This window comes from Mesoplodon mirus, assembly GCF_964341445.2.
Source record: "Mesoplodon mirus genome assembly, chromosome: 1".
Lineage (NCBI taxonomy): Eukaryota > Metazoa > Chordata > Mammalia > Artiodactyla > Ziphiidae > Mesoplodon > Mesoplodon mirus.
This window is the reverse complement of record NC_138976.1, coordinates 11602484-11622382: the sequence shown is the minus strand read 5'-3', so window position 1 is coordinate 11622382 and position 19899 is coordinate 11602484. Positions and strand designations below refer to the sequence as shown.

General features: G+C 40.0%; 1 protein-coding gene across 3 annotated transcripts in view; it reads right to left on the bottom strand.

Moving 5' to 3' along the window:
* DENND1A (DENN domain containing 1A) overlaps positions 1-19899 on the bottom strand; it is a 554990-nt gene that overhangs the window by 236365 nt on the left and 298726 nt on the right. For all 3 annotated transcript variants that reach the window (XM_082612220.1, XM_082612221.1, XM_082612222.1), the window contains exon 9: positions 12929-13039. In XM_082612220.1, coding sequence (XP_082468346.1) covers positions 12929-13039 — 111 coding nt within the window. The remainder of the gene's footprint in view (positions 1-12928; positions 13040-19899) is intronic.

Genomic DNA, 19899 nt, shown 5'->3' with positions numbered 1-19899 from the left:
TAAAACTGCCAGAGAAAAGCTTTAGCTACCAAAGCAGAGGCAGATACTATGGTATAGTAAACTACAGTGTAAATAAGCCTATAGCACCATATGTGAGGAAACTGCAGACTTTTTTTTTAAGATGAAAAAGAAAAAGGTAAAATTACATTGGGATTGATAACAGTTCATTTAAATACATGGACAGCTACTTCTCCATTCTGTGCCTAGGACAGATACTCTAACTGACTGTGGAGTGAGGACATGGCCTGCGGATCCCTCTGAAAGTGCAATCATTGGCAGTGGATCCAAGTTGGCACTCAAGAAGAAATCTATTTTCATCCCCAAGTCTAGTATAAGTGGATATTTACATTTCTTTGAAAATATTTCTAAGATCATAATTTATGTTTAGCTAATTTATATATTGCTTTAATAAAGAATCTCATTTTTTAAAAGAAAGAAAGCATAACTGAACATAGAATCATGAGAACCTATCTATCAGGCATCCACACGTGAAAAAGAAACTAGGAAACCTTCAGGTGGTAGGAGTTACTAGATTTGAAGGCATAGGGAAAAAAAAAAATTTCCCCTGCACAGTTTTGTCAGACAAATCCAACCTCAGAAAGTGACAGTAAATTCAGAAAGATTGAAGCTATAAACAGACACCACCATGACCACTTACTCAGCATTTACTATCTGCCAAGCACTGTTCTAAGTGATTTACATGTACTATTTAACTCACTTAATCTTCACAGCAACCCTATAAGGTAGGTAGCATTGTTGTTCCCATTTACAGATGAGGAAACTAAGATTCCTAGATATTAAGGACTTTGTGCAAGGTCACAGTAGTGGCAGAAGTAGGCTATAAACCTAGGGAGTCTAGCTCTGGAGTTCGTGCTCTTAGCTCATAGGAAACTGCCTCAGTGCTATGATCTGTATTAATCCGACAATTACTGAGTATCCACTATGTGTACATGCCACGCCCTCAAGCAATTTAAAATAGAAAAAGATCAAAATGCAAACAATCAACTTCAACACAAACGCATTAGGAAAGAGGTGCTGTAACAGAGGTTCAAGTGTGCTAGCATATAAAGAAGGAATCGTTAATTCTGCCTGGGGCAAGAATCAGGCCTGCTTCCCAGAGAGAGAGGCAGGAGAGCAGAGCCTGGAAAGATGAAGACAGGAAGCGGTCAGTCTTCCTCCCTGGGAGGCTGGTCAGGTGGTAATGCTAGGTCAAGCGAACATAGCAGCTTCTTAGGCCACTCCAGCTCTACGTAGTGATGACTGGAGACTTGAAGAAGAAATGACAATTTAGTCAATGACTATGTGACTAGTGAGAAGTGGGTGGATATGGAAAATCTCATACGAGTTGCCATGACTATTCTCTGTTGCTTGGATTCATTCACCATCCACTCTCACCAGTTGTACTAATTAAATCTTCAGAGCTCTTCCAGGATCTCTATTGCCTTCTTTGCTTCTGAAAGTCAAATCAGACCTTATTGCCCTGAAAAGGTAGGATTCAGAGTCAACATTTACTAAATGAGTAGTATGTGCCAGCAATGGGCTACCTGCTTTCATACCGATGACCACTGAATCCTTTCAACAACCCTGAGGGGGGTATTACTACTACCCTCGTTTTACAGAAGAGGACAGAGAGTCTCAGAAGGATTAAGTAAATTGCCCAAGGCGACATGGCTAGGGAGGGTTAAGTTACACAGGTAGAAATTGAACAAAACCATCCTGACTTGAAGTCTGGTGCTCTCCTTCAGCCCTGCTGTCCTTTTTCTTGGGAAAAGACAGCAGAAGCAGGGCTGTCTGAATCATCTAGCTGGGAGAACACATAGATACCGAGATAGCAGAAGAGAAAAAAATGTGAACTTTCACAAGGTCTATACTAGCCCCTAACTACCTAGTCTAACCTCACATCACACGACACTTGCTCACCAGTGACCACACTTTCAGCTTGCAGAAGCCATAGGAAATTGTGAGTTCTTGTTCTCACTGACTCAGCACATAGTAGGTGCTCCAATTTCTTTAACGAAATCCACACAGATGCCTGCCAATGTTGAGTGCCATTTAGGTCTTTTGCAAGTATATTAAGATGTCAGTGACTTGAATATTACCTGTTAGTGTTTTTTAGTAGAGATTTGGTTCATAAGAGTCATATAAAAAAGCTATCAGTCTTATAATCTAAAGAACATACCATTTGTTTCACAAATTGACCACGCTACTAAAATAATAAACAAGATACCCTGCCAATGTTCTCAGTGCAATGGCTAAAAAGAAACATCACCTCTCTAGATCTATTTATACACATGTATCTAAAATTACACTGGTGGACTACATCAGCACCCAACATTACTGAGACCTTAAGTAGATTATACTTAGCTCTGTTCTGTTCTAGACATGCCAATGTCAAAATCAGAGCTCTCTCAAAGAGAAATATGGAAACAAATTTTTTAGTGCTAATCTGTACTAACAAATATTTTCTAAACAAACTTAATCAGCCTCTATTACATAGTCTCAAAATGAAAAGAACTAATGATGCAAAATAATCAAAGAATAAATACTGTCTTAGAGAACTGTCTATTCACTGGTTCTGAATCCGCCTGTGTATCAATCATTTGGGGAACCTTAAAAAAATAGACATCCCACGGTCCCATGTTAGATCTTTTGAATCAGAATGTCTGGAGGTGGTGCCCAAGAACTTGAATTTTTAACAAATTCTCTGAGTGATTTCTAACACAACTAGTCCATGGATCAGAATTTGGGAATCACTAACAATCTGAATCCTCTGTCTAGTCCAAAACATGTGCTCAATGTGTTGAAGCAAGAGGCAGGAGAGGAAGGTATAGTAGGGAGACCATGGCTGGTTGACGTCACAACAATTTTTAAAGTATTGCAAATTAAACTGTTGTTACTCTATATATTACATAGTTTATATAGTCTCCATAACATCAAGGTTCTTCATTCTAGTTATAGTTCAACATGAACAAGAGAAAACGAACTCACACATAATTACATGGAGAACATAGTTCAAAAAGCAGTTAATTGTATTTACATTTAAAAACCAGAGAAAAACCACGTAAATAAAACATACCAATCTTTCCTCCTATTTCCTGCCAATGGAAGCTCCTTTCATCTGTTTCTAACAGTTTTTAATATTCTCTGAGCCACAATAAAATTTTATGTGATGGAGATTAGACAGGTTATGCTATTTGAAAGTTTGGCTGCAGAGTCTCTATTTCATGCCACTTCATTACATTTTGTTAAGGATTTCCCTCTTCACCAAAAGGGATTAGTTTTCTTCTCACTTCTTTGAATACTCTTCTTAGGTTGTTAGTGTGAACTAGGTTAATCTCTCTCTTTTTTAACATATAAAAGATGAACAGACAAAATGTTCGATTTATTTTATTTTTTAAATGGAACACTAAATTTAGTCTTAGAGTTCTCTGTTTGGTAAGTTTCCAGTTACAAGGTCTTGGCTTCCCTTGAGCACAGTTTGAAACAAAATAATGCAGTTTGTTCCTACGGCTGGAACATGCAGAGTGGAGTGCGCAGGCAAAGAGGCCCTGGCTCTAGTCCAGTATTTCAAACCTTCTTAAACTGCCACTCTCATCTAGGCTTCAAGGGCTGCAGATAAGCAAACAGGATTAGTTACTTCTAGCCCAGAAGAGCTAGGAAAGCTTTACACACATCATTTAGATACCCAACCCACTACACAGGCCGGGGTAGTCACGGCCAGGTGGAGTTCATCAGGAAAGAAGTAAAGATGAAGCTAAATCTGAAAAACTCCCTAGTCCACAAATTGGCCCTTCTTAGGTCACAAGACCAGGTGGTGATAAGATAGTGGATGCTGTCAGTGGAAGTGGATGGGACAGGATTGGAGCAAGGCTGGGAAGTTACCCATACCTTCACGCCAACACTGAAGTGTCTACCAAGGGTCAGATCTGAGGGTGCGGGGGGTGGGGTGGGTGGGGGAGAGACAGAAGTATCACCCCACTCTTCAGGCCACCAATGTCCAAGACCTGCCCAAAGCCCACATTCTCTGGGACTAACAGGAAGACACTGACAGGGAGAAGATATTAGGTTGTTTTTTTTTTCCTTCTCTACATGACGTACTATCAGAAAAGTAGTAATTCTTTTCACAGTTATGGGTACCACACAAATAATTAGGTGTGGAGGCTCAATTAACTAGGTAACAGTCTTGCCACTAAACTGTGCTTCCTTCCTAAGAACTTGTTTTAAAAAGCATCTGCTGAATAAAACAAATACACATTCCTTTGTAAAGTAAATATGCTTTTGTCATCATTTAACTGGATATTCTTAGTTTTCACAACTTCTTGCAGCACCCTTATGTCACAGAGGGAGCAATTAGGGCCAAGACACACAGGGGCTGAAAGGAACTGCAGTACACAAAACCTGAAGCCACAGTGAGTTGGGGGAGACATGCCCCAGGGACGCACCAAGGCTGGGCTCACAGCAGAGGAGCGGCACAGGTGGGGCTGGGAGAGTCTAACAACATGCAGACAGAGTGGACTGAATCTGAATGGTGCTCATGGAAATGGGGCTTTGGCCAATAGGGTCAGTATGCCAGTTAGAAATTCACATATTGGCCTTCTGCTTCCCTGGTGCCAGGCACATAGAAAATGCTCACTAAATCTGAAGTGAAAAGCTTAGGTGTGCATTCCAAGGCAATATCCAGACTGAAATTCTTTCTGTGATTTCAGATCCATGGTCAACAGAATCATACCAAAAATATTTCTCTGGGTACAAGTGTCAAAGGGAACTCCTGATAAACGAGCTACCAAGAGGGCAGTATGAGATAGTAAGAAGGGGGTTGGCTTGGAGCCAAGAGAAGGGGGTTTTAATCCCATCTCCGCTGCTCATCTTAGACAAGGCACTTCAACTTTCCAACTGCCAATATTCTCTCTCATCTGAAAAAGGAAAATAAAACCAACTAGTTCTTAGGGTTCCTGCAAGAACAAATGAGAAAAAAAAAAAAAAAAGATTAGCACAGTAACTGGCACATAGTAGGTGGCTCAAAAAGGTTAACTTAAGAGAATTTTTAAAGGGTGTGGGGGGATAATTGGGGACCTGCCATATAAAATATAGAGCAAATCTAAAGAAGGGTGTCCTACATGCTTAATCTACAGATGCTGTCAATATGCCTTTGGTAGTCTTGGAGCTATTTACAGGCTACATAAGAAGCTTCCCTAAATACTACACAATCAGGATATACCTTTTACCCAAACCAGCCTTACCAGCTCCACCAGCCACATTATCCACCAGCTTTGACTCAGAGTATCTTTTTGGCTGTTTATGAGAACTTTCAGATTACCTCAAGTGTGACAAATATTCTTAACAATGTGTCTCTGGTTCTTGTGACAGTTCCCACACAAGGATTCTGATGTTCGTTTGAGAGGTGGCACATGACAAACATAACCTGGTCCCCACAGCAAGCACTTTGAAGGGGCTAAGAGTCATTTGTACGTGTAATTATTGGTTGTTTCTCCCTTTCCTGAAGCCGAAGGCTCCCTTCCCCTGACACTGCATCATAATGACCCACCTGCATATCTGTCTCTTCTATGACTAGGACGTGACCTTGGGCAAGTTAACCCATCTCTCGGAGTGGATGGGCCAGTCTGTAAAATGGGATAATATTGCTCTTCTAGGACTTCTGTTGCAATTAGATGATATTATCGTTATAAAGGTCTTATTTTAGACCTACTTGCTATCCAGAAGAGTTATCAAAAAAGCAATATGAGTTAAACTCAGATATGAAAATCTGTAAGAAAAATAGGGCCTTTGTGTTAGAAGAAATCTCACTGAAGTATTTACATTAGTGAACAAGATGTAGTTAAGCCTTCCCTATTTATCATAAAGGAAAACGATCAATATACATTAACTGCACAAAAAGAACAAAAACTTAACATTTTTCTTATACAGAATATGACAACATTATTGGCCGAGAAAGCCTGAAATGAATATTACCTGACTCTGGACTAAATATGGCTGGGTTTGTCTCTATTGACGCACGGTCATTTTTATGGAAGACGGCACTCTGGGGTGTTCAACAGCTTTTATCTTTCAGATTCTTGACGGCTCTGAGAAGCATTAAGCCTACATCTTATCAAACAAAATTGAGAAAAATCTGGTTTGTCAAGGTATGACAGGCCACATCTGGATCTGTCAAGAGAGGGTCATCAGAAACTTCAGGCTAAAGTAGCCTTTGCATTCTCCTTCATCAAGAAGATAATAAAAGGCCACTATTAAGGAAGTAAAAGACAACAATTAGAAAACTTTTAAATTCTGAAATTGAAGGGGTCCAGAGGCTTGGACAAAACTGACGTCTGCTCAGCTACTTATCCTCAGAGAAAGTACACATAACTGATCAGGATGAGGCTGATCCCATGTGAGGTATAAGGAGACCCCTCCCCTTCCCTAAAGAGATTTCTACCATCAATTAGTAAAACTCAGAACTCAGTTAAGAATCAACTGTTTGTTAAAAAAAATTTTTTTTGAGTAAAAGTAATGTGTTTATAGTCTGAAAAACAAAACAAAAACTGCTGAAGGCTTATACCACTGGCAAATAGCAGTCCATCTCATGATACTCCTTACCCTTAATTCAAAGTAATCCCATTCAACACAATATTTATCTCCTTATTTCTAATTAACTATTTCTTGATTTAAAATTTTAAACATTAGGGCTTCCCTGGTGGTACAGTGGTTAAGAATCTGCCTGCCAATGCAGGGGACATGGGTTCAGGCCCTGATCCGGGAATATCCCACATGCCGCGGAGCAACTAAGCCTGTGTGCCACAACTACTGAAGCCCGCGCGCCTAGAGCCCGTGCTCCACAACAAGAGAAGCCACGGCAATGAGAAGTCTGTGCACCACAACAAAGACAAGCCCCCACTTGCTGCCACTTGACAAAGCTGCGGGCAGCAATTAAGACCCAATGCAGCCAAAAATAAATAAATTTATTAAAAAAAATGTTTTTTAAACATTAACATTTGACTTCCCATTACAGATGTTAATAATTTATCAAAAACATACACATACACCTTATGCCAGACTCTGTTCTAAGAGTTTTGCAAGTATTAATATCAACTTGTTTTATTTGACACGAGGTCACTGGTGACTGAACAAAAGCCGTTTCAGTGGAGGTGGGGGCTAAATCCTAACACAAGACAGAGGATAGAATGAGAGGAGAGGAATTAGACAGGAAACAGAAATAACTCTCTTGAGGAATTTTATTCTAAAAGGAAGAAAACAAATAGGATAAAAGGAATGTGGTTAAGGATGTTTTGTTTTGAAGTTTGGGAGACGCTATACCGTGTTAGCAAGTGCCTAAGAATGTACCAGTAGAGAAGAAAAAATAATGATGCAGGAGAGAGGAGCTCAGTGCTGGAGGAATTTCCGTAAGGTAACAGGAAGGACGCTGAAGTGTTACTTTCTCTATGAGGCACCCCTTGGCCATCTATCTAAACTGCAATCCTGCCACCTCACCAGTCCCTATCCACTCTCCTCCTCTGCTTTACTGTACTCCTTGTACTAGAACTAGCTACTGTATCATATATTTAATTCACCTCATTTATTGAAGATCTACCCTACTAGAATGTAAGCTTCATATGAGGACAGGGATTTTTGCCTATTTTGTTCACTGTTGTATCACCAGTACCTATGAAAGTGCCACAAAAAATATTTGTTGAATGAAGTCAGGTGGACAAGCGGAGGGGCTGGCCTAGAAAGGATGGACAGTTCATCCACAATAGAGAAGGTGAGTGGAGGACTAGTGACGACAGGAGGTTGACAGGTGTGGTGGGGGCTGGTGCCACTCTCTCCTGAGCGCTTGCATTAGATAAGGATAGAATTTCAGGTTAGAAATAATTTTCCCTTAGAAGTTTAGACACTGCTTCACTATCTTCTGGTTTCTACAATTGCCATTGCAAAATCTCGTGCAAGTTTGATTCTTAACCTTTGTACAAGAACTACTTTGTCTCTATCCCTGTATTGTAAAATTTCATGATAAAAGGGTTTGGTTGGGCTTCCCTGGTGGCTCAGTGGTTGACAGTCTGCCTGCCGATGCAAGGGACACGGGTTCGTGACCCGGTCCGGGAGGATTCCACATGCCGTGAAGTGGCTGGGCCCGTGAGCCATGGCCGCTGGGCCTGCGCATCCAGAGCCTGTGCTCCGCGATGGGAGAGGCCACAACAGTGAGAGGCCCGCGTACCGCAAAAAAAAAAAAAAAAAAAAGTATGTAGATCATATAAGTGACATTTAAAGGAGAAAAACTTAACATGCCGAAACTCAGCACCTAGTTCAGGGTTGGCCAACTACAGCCCGAAGGCTAAGTCTGGTGTGCCTCCTCTTTTTGTAAATAAAGCTTCTTGGAACACAGTCACACTCACTAGTTTACTGATTGTAAACTACAAGGTCAGAGTCCAGTAGTTGCAATAATGACTGTATTTACTATTGGACCCTTTACAGAAAGGTTTGCTGATCCCTAACCTAGCTCAAGACAGAAAATAATACTTCTGATGTCCCACGTATGCCTCTTCCCAACCATACTCCTTTCACTCCCTTTGAGGAAACTACTACCTAAATTTTGTGTTAATCATTTCCCCCCTCCATATTTTGTATGTATCCCTAAATAATATACCATTTAGTTTTTCTTACTTGAATTTTATATTAATGAAATCATACTGTATATTCTTCTGTAGCTTGTTTCTTTTACTCAGAATTCTGTATTAGAGACCCCACCATGCTGATAGTGCAGTTCATCTTCACTGACACAGTATTCTACTGTATGACTATGCAACAATTTATGAGTTCTCTGTTGATGGTCATGTGGGCTCTTTCCAGGTTTAAAAAACAAAACCCAAAACAATGCTGCTATGAACATTGCTTGCACATGTATCCCACTATACATGACCAAAAAGAGCGTGTAGGTATGTGTATGTACACACACACACACACACACACACAATTCCACCCAGGAGTGGAACTGCTGAGTGTTGGGCATATGCAAATAGTTCTGTGCCACATACTCTTCAGAGAGTAGTACATGAAATTCTCCAATACATCGGCAATATAACACTTGACTTTATCAGACATCTAATTTTTGCAAACCTAGTGTTTTAATTACTGTAGTTTTAATTTGCTTTTCTGTGATTACTAAAGCGGTTGAGCATCTTTCCATATATTTATTAGCCATTTATGTTTCTTCTGTGAAATGCCTATTTGTGCTTTTTGCCAATGTTTCTATTAATAGATTTGTCTTCTGCTTTTTTTTTTTTACTGTAGTAGTTCTTTATATATTTCAGATATTAATTCTCTGTCAGTTTTATATATAGCAAATACCTCATCTCAGCTTGTGCCTTGTCTTTCCATTCTCTGAATGGTATTTTTTTTTTTTTTAGATGTTGGGGGTAGGAGTTTGTTAATTAATTAATTAATTTTTGCTGTGTTGGGTCTTCGTTTCTGTGCGAGGGCTTTCTCTAGTTGTGGCAAGCAGGGGCCACTCTTCATCGTGGTGTGCGGGCCTCTCACTATCGCAGCCTCTCTTGTTGCGGAGCACAGGCTCCAGACGCGCAGGCTCAGTAGTTGTGGCTCACGGGCCTAGTTGCTCCGCGGCATATGGGATCCTCCCAGACCAGGGCTCGAACCCGTGTCCCCTGCATTAGCAGGCAGATTCTCAACCACTGTGCCACCAGGGAAGCCCCTGAATGGTATTTTTTAATGAACAAAATTCACAATTTTAATCTTTTCCTTTATACGATGCATATTTTGGATTATTTAACTGAATCCATTTCTACTCCAAGATCACAGAGATTATTCTCCTATTTTGTCTTCAAAAGTTTTAAAATTTTGCCTTTGACATTTAAGTCCGTGATCCATTTGAAATTCAGTTTTGCAAGTTGTGTAAGATATAAATTACCTCCCTTTTCTTCCCCAAGTGGATAATCAATTATTGAAAAGTCCACCCGTTCCCCCAGATTTTACAGTGCCACCTCTGTTGTATATGAAGAACCCACACACGGTCCTCTTTTGCAATCTCTATTCCGTTCCATCAGTCCATTTGTGTATCCCTATGCCGTTACTAGCATCTTAGTTACTAGAGGTCTATAAAAATCTTGATGTCTGGTAAAGCAAACTTTATCACCCATTCTTTTTCTTCAAGTATATCTTGGCTCTCCCTTTGGCTTTCCATATTAATTCTAGAATCAGGTTGCCAAGTACTATGTAAAATCCTATTGGGATTTTGAATGAAATTGTATGCAATCTATAATATACATCATTTATACCTTTAATATAATGAGTCTTCCTATTCATGAACATGGTCATGCTTTTTCTCTATTGAAAATTCATATTGAACATTTGAATTTTCCCTTTCAATATGTTAATGTGGTGAGCTATAGTAACAGGTTTTCTAGTATTATCAGCCTTACATTTCTGGAATAAAGTCAACTCAGTTATTATGAATTATATTTTTTATGTATTTGCTACTGTTTTGTTTAAGATTTCTACAGCTATGTTACTGAGTGAGACTGGCTGATAACTTTTCTTTCTTGTAGTGTCTCTTCGTGTAGTTGAATGTCAAAATTATACAAGTGTCACAAGAAAAGCTCAGGGGGTGTTCCTTCTTTTTTCTAGACTCTTAAGGAGTTTGTCTAAGATTGAAATTACCTGTTCCTTGAGATATTTGATAAAACATACCTGTAAAACCATCCGGGCTGAGTGTTTTGGAAAAAAGAAATTTATATATTGATCCAATTTTTATAAATTAAATGACCTATTCAATTTTTATATTTCTTCTTAATTCAATTTTGGTGAATTATATTATTCTCTTCATTTCACCTTAGTTTTTGAATGTTGGCATAACATTGATAACAGCATTTTCTTAATATCTAAGATTTCTGCTGCATCTGTTCTTTGTGCTTGTTGATTTACTCCTTTATTTCATTTTAGTTTTGGGAAGGAGCAGAAATAACTTTGTGTGTTTAATCCCCTACATTTATCTAAACAAAATCACACAGAAGATACATTCTTCCTTATCTATAATATGGAGAAATAACAGAACCTACTACAAACTGCTGTAGTGACAATTAAATGAGTTAATAGATGAAGAGGGCTTAGCACAGTGCCTGGCACATATTAAAGGCTCAAAAACACCATGGGAATTCAATTCCACTGTTATGATATCCTACTTTCGTTCTACTTAAGTTTAATTCTTCAAAGCAACAGTAACTGGTTATGGACTAGACCCTTTCAAATGTACTCTTAATCTATCCAGCCTCATAAACAGGCAATGATAAATCTGGTTGGCAATATTCTCATTCTGAACCTCAGTCTGGGTGTTCAGGCCCTGAGATTACGAACTACACTTACCAGTTTAAAACCAAATGCAAAACAAATCAAGAGGTCTATTATGGGCTGTTTTTCCCTTGAGGGTAAGGGCCATGCTTTTATCACCTACTATGCATTCGTTGTAAGCCTAGCACCTAGCAGGCAATTAAAAAATTGTGCATTCTTGACAAGCAAACAATACCGAAAAAATAAAATAATAAAATTACAATGAAAACCATAAAGAAAACTCTAATGGTCTCACTAAGTTTGCATTATTAGGTGCCTTGAATTCATAGGTAAACACATAGGTAAATCATAGGCCTATGATTCTATCCATAGGAACTTCAATAGGGAAATTCCCACCATAAGAAGGTCTTTCTACCCTCTCAAACAGTCAACTTCTCCTAGTCAATATCTTTATGTAAGTTTTACCTCAAAAAGAAAAAAAAATACTGTAAACAGATATTGAACTTTAGTTAATAACAAACATATGCAATTATTGGGGGGAAGCATAGTGATGTCTGTGATTTACTTTGAAATGCATCAAAAAATAAGATGGCTTGATGGATGGTATGAGGGATGGATAGATGGATAAAGTTGTGCCAAAGCAAGCACAGAAATATGTTAATGGCAGAATCTAGATGGAATTACTTGGATGTTCACTGCAAACTGATTTCAATTTTCTGTGTTTGAGAATTTTCATAATAGATACTGGGAAAAATATAAACTCCTATACTTAGCAAGTTAAAAAAGCTAACATAAAAAGAATATGAAAAGTATTTATATTATATAGTAAAAGTTTTTACAATATAAAAAGAGCTCATCCCATTTTATTTTTTTTAAATCAAGAGCCCTATAAGATAAATGAGAAAAGATATTAACAAAATGCAAATGGGGGGAAAAAAAACACATGGAAAATGTTCAGTTACCTCTAACCAAAGAAATTAAAAATAAAGCAAACCTGCAATACCATTTTATGCCTATTTTATTAGGTAAATTAAAGCACATGTTCACAGGCACATACATAATTCTGGCAAGGCTGCAGTGCAAATGGTACACTAATGCACAGCTGGCAGCAGCCACTATAAAAAAGCATAGCCTGTTTGGGAAGCAATTTGGCATCCACAGGTCATAGCACTTATTCAGTCCTTTGACCCAGTGGTCCCAATGCTTAGAATACAAACTGTATCAGTCAAATGCAGCCAAAAGATGTTCACTGTAGTGTTACCTACTAAAGGATTAAACTACGAACTACCTAAATGGCCATGAAGAGAAAAACGAGTTAGCAAGTGATGGCACATCAGTATAATGGAATATGATACAGACATATAAAAAATGACAATAATGGAAGAGTGTGGAAATATGTAAAGTGTTCATAACACACGATCAAATGGGAAACTATTTATAATTGATTGTGAAACTACAAGAATAAATGAAATGTACATTGACACTGTGACGGAACATGAATAATTAATGAAAATGACATGTTACTACCTGAGGGGATTGTGGCTGATTTCTTTTTCTAAACTTTTCTTTAATCTTTCTGATACATCTTTCAATTAAAATAAAATTCAAAAGCCCGCCTCGACTGTCTACTCACGGTGCTGAGCTTGCTGCAGATGATGAGGATCCGGCGCTCGCAGAGCATGCTTGCGTACAGATGCAGCATGTTGTTTACATCCACAGCCACAAAATACTCTGTCAGATTTCTCTAGGAGAAAGAAGAAGGGAGGTTTGGGGATTACTTTGTTTGTTCTTATTACAAACGGTATCTAACAGAAGCACGAGAAACAGAAAATAATCAGAAAGTATACTCCCCTCATCCCCAGTCCTATGCTTTCTCCCTGGGAGACCAAATCTCACTCACATGTAAATCATGAAATGTAAAGTTGGAAGAAACCTTAGAGATGAAGGAGTCTGAGCAATCACACCTCTGGGTGGTGATTACAGTTTGCAATGTGAAGTCACATGCAGCACTGTGCTTGCTCTTCATGTCAGCTCCGAAAGGTGAGCAGGACAAGAAGTCTGCAATCTTAAAAATGAGGAAACCAAGGCAAGAGAGAGATGCCGAGATCAAAAAACCCAATGAGCAGTGAAGATGAGACCGCAGCTCATATCCTCTGACCCTGGGTCCTAGAACTTTCCCAATGCACTGTGCCATACGTCTAAGCAAAAGAAAGTACCCAGGGACCAAAATGCTTCTGGCACAGAGCCTGTTTCTGTCCAACAGGCCCCACCTGCAAAGGCCAGGCATGCTCCTCTCCTGTCATCACTGCTGGGGTCCCCTCCTCCACAGTTTACACTCTCTAAAATGCCTCGGCTGGAAGTAAAGCAATTTCCGATATCTACAATTTCCAGGTATTTCACTCAAAAGGGGTAAAAAACCATTGAAGACAAGCAGTAGCAAGTTGTGACAAAGCAGTGTTTTAGACTAGCTTTTGTGTGTAGCCTGGGCTTCATTCCTTTTATTAGTACTGTAGATTGGTACTCTTCAGATTTCAGAAAAAATGTAATGTGTTTCATTTCTGCAACCTTTTCTATACCCATCTGACTTTAATAATACACATGAATATGCTAATTTCTTCAATGTTACAGGTTTTCAATGCCATACAATATAATCCTCTGAAAATGAAGGGGGTTGGAGAGGGAAGGAACGCTATTGCCAGGGGTTGCAGTTTATAATGATGAAAGATCCATAACCCATAAATTCAAGTAAACCAGGTGGATTTTATATGCAAAATAGCATAAAGTGCTTTTCGACAATATTATGGGTTGGGAATAAGAATGGGCACTTATGATTTATTATTGTTTGATTTGAGTACCAGGTTAACTATCGACCTTTATAAATGAAGCATGAGTGAATTAATAGGTCTGCATACTGACTACCTACCAAGTCCCAGGCACTGGACCAGGTACTCTTAAACATGTAATTTTAAGCAATCTTCACAAAAATCCAATGAGGTATTATTCTTTCCAACATATAGGTAAACTAAGTCTGGGAGAGATTCAGTAACTGGTACAGTCAGATTTTGGACACAGACGCAACACCATAGCCCTATACTTTCCCTTACATTACATTCTCCCTCTTAAATACTTTTAAATATCTACAATATATGAGGCTTTACATATATTATTTCACTCATCTTGAAGCCACTCCTTGAACAAACATTATCATCTCTATATACAGATAAGACAACAGAGGCACAGAGAAGTAACTTGACCAAGGTCATATAGTAAGCGGATAAGGCATTGTTCAGTCTTGGGTAGGTTTGTCTTTAAACCTGTGTTTTTTGTTTTCTTTTTTTTAACCACCACTAAAAATAGTAGATAAAACTTGTATTTGGAAAGAACATGCAGGATCAAAGTATGGCAAAAGAAAAAGTGTTTCTGTTAAAAATTGTTATTCCATTTATTGAGTAATCCTTGTGGGCCAGAAAATAGGTACTTTACCTGCATTCTCTCTAATCTTCTCAACAACCCTGAGGAAGGCATTATCATCTCCATTTTATAGATGGGAAAACTGAGGCTCGGGAAGGTTAAACAGTCTTCCAAAGGTCACCCAGCTGGAAGGGGCCAAGTTTTAAAACCAGGTTTCCTGAACCCAGAATCTTGCTCTAACCACCACACAAACTTGAAAAACAAAACTGAGCAAGCAAACAAGAAAGGTAGTATAAATTAGTCAACAAGTATACCTCTGGCCCAGTGGACTGAGGAGTGCTGAGCTAATGAAGTTAGGGTGGGGTTTGTTCTGAAGACAGTGACATGGCAGAGTTATTCTCGCAAACAAAAATACAAGGCCCTCAGCTGAGCATTTCAGTAAAATGCTTAACTGCTGATGAATTACATGAATTTTTCTTTTAGGAGAGGATGGAAGTAAAAAGAAAATAGAAATGAGGAGCTTAAAGAAGGCCAGAAAGCCCATTAGCACTTTTGACAGATCCAAAGATAACTCTGAAGCCACCAAAACGTGGCCTCAAGAGTCTGCCAAGAAGCTTCACGCTGGGTAGAAATATGTTACACAGCTTGCCGTCCAAATAGGGAGACACAGCGTCAGAGACAAATCCTGCGCCTTATTTTGGTGGGAGAAAAAAAAATCACAAGGATACTTTAGTGGATGGGGAAGGGAACATTTCTGAAATAAAAACACCACTTGGTTGAGGCATAACCCCCAGGCCAACCAGGTTCTGAAGGATTCAGGTGCTTGGTCCAAAAACTCTACACAGGTATGTTAAAAATATGTAACATTTAACCAAATTCTCTCTAAACTGTCATGTACTTTTTTTGGTATTTCTCATCCCATCTGTGCTGATTACCAAGATATTTGTGTCTAAACAGAAGCTGTCTTTCTTATCTGCTTCCTCCCTGCCTCTTTCCTTCTGGGACGCCACCCGCCTAGGCAGTGGGAGTGGGTGGGAATGGACTGGGAACCTCGATCAGCCATAGGAGCACCTGTGGGGCAGAACGGACCTTGGGAACACCTCGAGGGAGCCCTTGCCGCTCCCATCAAGCCTTATCTCAGAAGAAAACCCCTCAGAGAGAGGGGCCTCCTTCCCCCTAGCTTAAGAATCCGGTGGCTTAAGCTACAACCACCCTCAATTTCTCAGACCTGCCATGCTTTTCACACCCCCAGGCCTTTACTTCCTCTGTTTCCTCTGCCTAGAAGGCTCTTCTCTTCCTGAGGACACCCATTTACTTTTCATGACTCAGCTCAAATGTCACCTTCTCCTGAAAGTCTTCCTCAACTCCTCATTTGTCAAGCTGCCCTTTGTGCTTCCATGACAATCTGTCTCTATCTTATAATCACTCAGTTACAAGCATGTTTTTGCCACCAGACTGAGATCCCTTTGGGTAAAATGATGTATCCCATCATCTTAGCAGTTTGATGAAAGAGAATCAATGGGTGGAGAAAGCAACTGACTGAAGACTACTGCTCATTAGCTCAGGCGTGAGCAGGGTGGTATAAGAGAAACACAAGGGCCTCAAAGGGGGACAATGTGGTATGTTAGGAAGAATGGACCACTTGACTTCAGAAAACCTGGGTCTGAGTTGGATGAAGTGATCAATTACTTAGTAATGATGAAGGGCCCACAGGAAAAGAACTGACATTGGAGACTCACAAAGTCAGGTAAGGTAGCTGGAGGAGGGGGAGCTTTTAAAGGTATCAGTGGCTACATTCATTTTTGTTTGTTTGTTTGTTTATTTATTTGGTTGTGTTGGGTCTTAGTTGCAGCAAGTGGGCTCCTTAGTTGCACCATTCAAATTCTCAGTTGTGGCATGCATATGGGATCTAGTTCCTGGACCAGGGACTGAACTTGGGCCCCCTGCATTGGGAGTGCGGAGTCTTAACCACTGCGCCACCAGGGAAGTCCCTACATTCATTTAAAATGTAAAGAAATAGGTGGTTTGTTCTTCAGGTAACTGGGGCAGGGGGGCAGGGAGAACTGTGCACAGAGGCAGGTGTACATTTCACAGCCAGGTTAATCATATTTCTCAGATAGGCAAGAACACAGTATAGGGAACGAGGAGTAAGAAGAGAAGGCTTCCATGGCAAGTTGTCCTAAGTTAAGACTGTAGCCAGAACACATTGTGAGCTTATATTTATAAAAAAACACAGGTACACCACTTTCTCCCAGCACTTGGCTTCAGTGGAACTAAGTCTTCAATCTTCCATTTCTGTCTCCTATAATCAGCCAGTCAGCAAACACCTGTTTGACTCCTACTAAGTGCTTAGTACCACCCTGGGAGCTAGGCGTGCAGAGATTAACTAAACATGATCCCCATTTTCTAGGAGCAACGTTAGACCCAGAAACCTCACATGCCAAGAACTGTGATCCAGGCTAGACATGCGCCAGGGCTGGCTGAGAAGGGAAGATTCAACTCTGCCAGATGGATATGGGGGGAAGGCTGGGGAGGACTTGACAGAGGAGAAGATACTTCTCTGGGCCTCCCAACAGGGGGTTCACTTAGGGGACAGGGGGAGAAGCGTGTTCCAGCCAGAGGCAAGGGGGAGAGAGCAGCTCTATGCAGGTCAGTGGAGTGAAGGGCGGGGTGCAGGGCAGGGAGCGTGCTGGGGTTCAGATCCTGTGGGAGCCTAGACTTAATAATAACAGGGAGGTAACCGGGAGCTGCTGAAGAATCGGGATGGTCCTATCTGTGTTGCAGAAAGATCTTCCTAGAGGTCCTGTAGAGGATGCACAAGAGAGGGCAAGCAGGGGGCAGGGCAAGCAGCTAACAGGCTACTGCTACATTCAGGGAAAGAACGATTACAAGCTATTCAGATAAAAGCTTTGAATATGAATGTCACAGATCTCTGTAAAGTGGAATCACAGGACTTGACAGTGGATCAGACTTTGAAAGGGGGCAGGAAGGATCTGGGACAAGGCCCAGACTTCCAGGTTCCTGTGCTCCACATCTGTCCACTTGCCCAACCAGTTTTTTTTTTAAAAAGGAGAGTCCAGTCTTTTAATGAAGGATCAATCCTCCTTCTAAAGAACCATCAATCCTGTCAAACATGGTATTGCCATCCACCTAGTCTTAGGCCCAGTGTCCTGGGTTATAATGCCATCATGGTTAAGCCTAAATAACCACCCCTTTTATTCCCTGACAATTACTCCTCCATGTGACTCACCTGCTAAAAAGGAAAACCTTGCTTAGACGGACTACTTCCCAGTGTCCATGCTCAAAAGGGCTCAGTTTTCTCAGTGCTAGTAAGTTTTTAGGCTTAAGGAAGAACATTCCTTTTCTATTCATGGAGTTTAAGTATATTTTCAGTTACATACAGTTATGTGCCTCTGAGCATCCTCCTATATGCCTAGTAATTATTATTTGGGCCCACTCTGTAGGGCTAGGTAGCAGGGACACAAAGCTGACCACTTCCCAGGCCGAACAGGGCTCAAGTCCGAGGAAGGTCTCTGGTTAACAGAGAAAGAGCAGCCCGGAAGTTGAGCTTCAGAAGAGGCACGTACAAGGCTCTCCAGGCTTTTCATTTCCACAAAGCAACAGCGTGGAAGAACACTTCCAGCTCTAACTCTCTGTGGCTCTAAATCCAGACAAAGAAGAAAGGAAGACACTTGGCAAAACCCCATTTCCCCCAGGAGAAGCCCCATAATGGCTGCTCCCTTCTAGTTGTCCCTGCTGGCTCCTGCACTGATCCAGGTGGCTGGGGACTTCAGGCTCACTGCGATCCACGCCCCGGGTGAGGAAGCAGGTGGGGGTGGGGGTGGTGATGGGAGGTGGAATGGGCCTTGGATGGGAGGGGATACAGTGGGGCTCAGAGAAAAAGGGTCTTAGGTTCAGTACCTTAGGGAAATGAGATAATCCCCAAACTAAAGAACTGACTCTAAGCTGGGTACTCCTTGGAGCCTTCGAAACAGATGCTAGTCCGCCCCACGGTCTGTCATTTTATTAGTCTTTGTCACTCTCAGCTTTATACACAGTATAGATGATAAAGACTTACTGTACTGTGTCTGGAGGAGGTTTCTAAGGCAAGAGGCTGGTTTTGTCCATGGGCCTTATTTCCTGAAATAACTCTTGCTCAGATTATTTTACCATAATGTAAACCTTTAAAATCCTCAATTAATTTTTTAAAATAAGAATTTAGGTCATTTTAGTTGTGTAGGATTCTTAAAAAGGAATTATAAATTTGGATTCTAAAATAATCTGTTTGAGAAAGAATCCCACAAACTCACATAAGCAATCAAATCAGAGAAGTATCTTATAGGAAAGAAAGCAGAGTTTACCCGGAGGTCAACTTTTATCCCTCTGTATGAATGGAAAAACGATTAGAATAAACAATTACCTGACAACTCTTAACAGCAACAATGGAATTCTCTATAATCTCAGTACTTGAAAATAGGTCTTCTACTACCACTTCAACTTTGTTTATTTTTGAAAGTCACGATGAGTTCATAAATCTTTTCTATATCATGGTGCATCTTTTGACAAAGTGGAGTCTGGGCAATGTTATATGTAACTGTCCATTCTAAATGCTTTCCTTGCATCATTAACCACTTGGTATGACACAGGCCAGATAATTAAGACAGGTTTGTTTAATATTCTAAAAGAAGGTCTATATGATTATCCATTAATCAAAAGTAAACTTCAAACCCTGGCCACTAAAAAAATTCCTTATAGAGCCAGTTTACAATGTAATTATGAATACATATCTGTTCATGATCTGTGACTTTTTTTAAAATGCAGGTCAACTGTTTACATTCATAAAGATTTATGCTCATTTAATTATTGCCTGTATAAAATTCACTCCTACATGTGTTATCTTGATAGACAGAAAAAACCCTGAAGAGCAGTTACATAGTGATAGTTTTTCAGTGAAAAAGAAGAAAATATTTTTACACAGAAATTGTAGAAATAATGAGAATTAAGTTCAACAGGGATCTGAAAGTGGAAAGACTTAATTTTCTCCATTTGCTTTTCATTAACATCTGCAGACTCACTGGCCCAAAAGCCAAGTGAGAGGAACTGTTATTTTTCCTTCTCCTGAGAGTGACTGCACTGCTAATTCATTCATTCAATCATTCAGTCATTCCATAAATACATACTGAACATCTACTC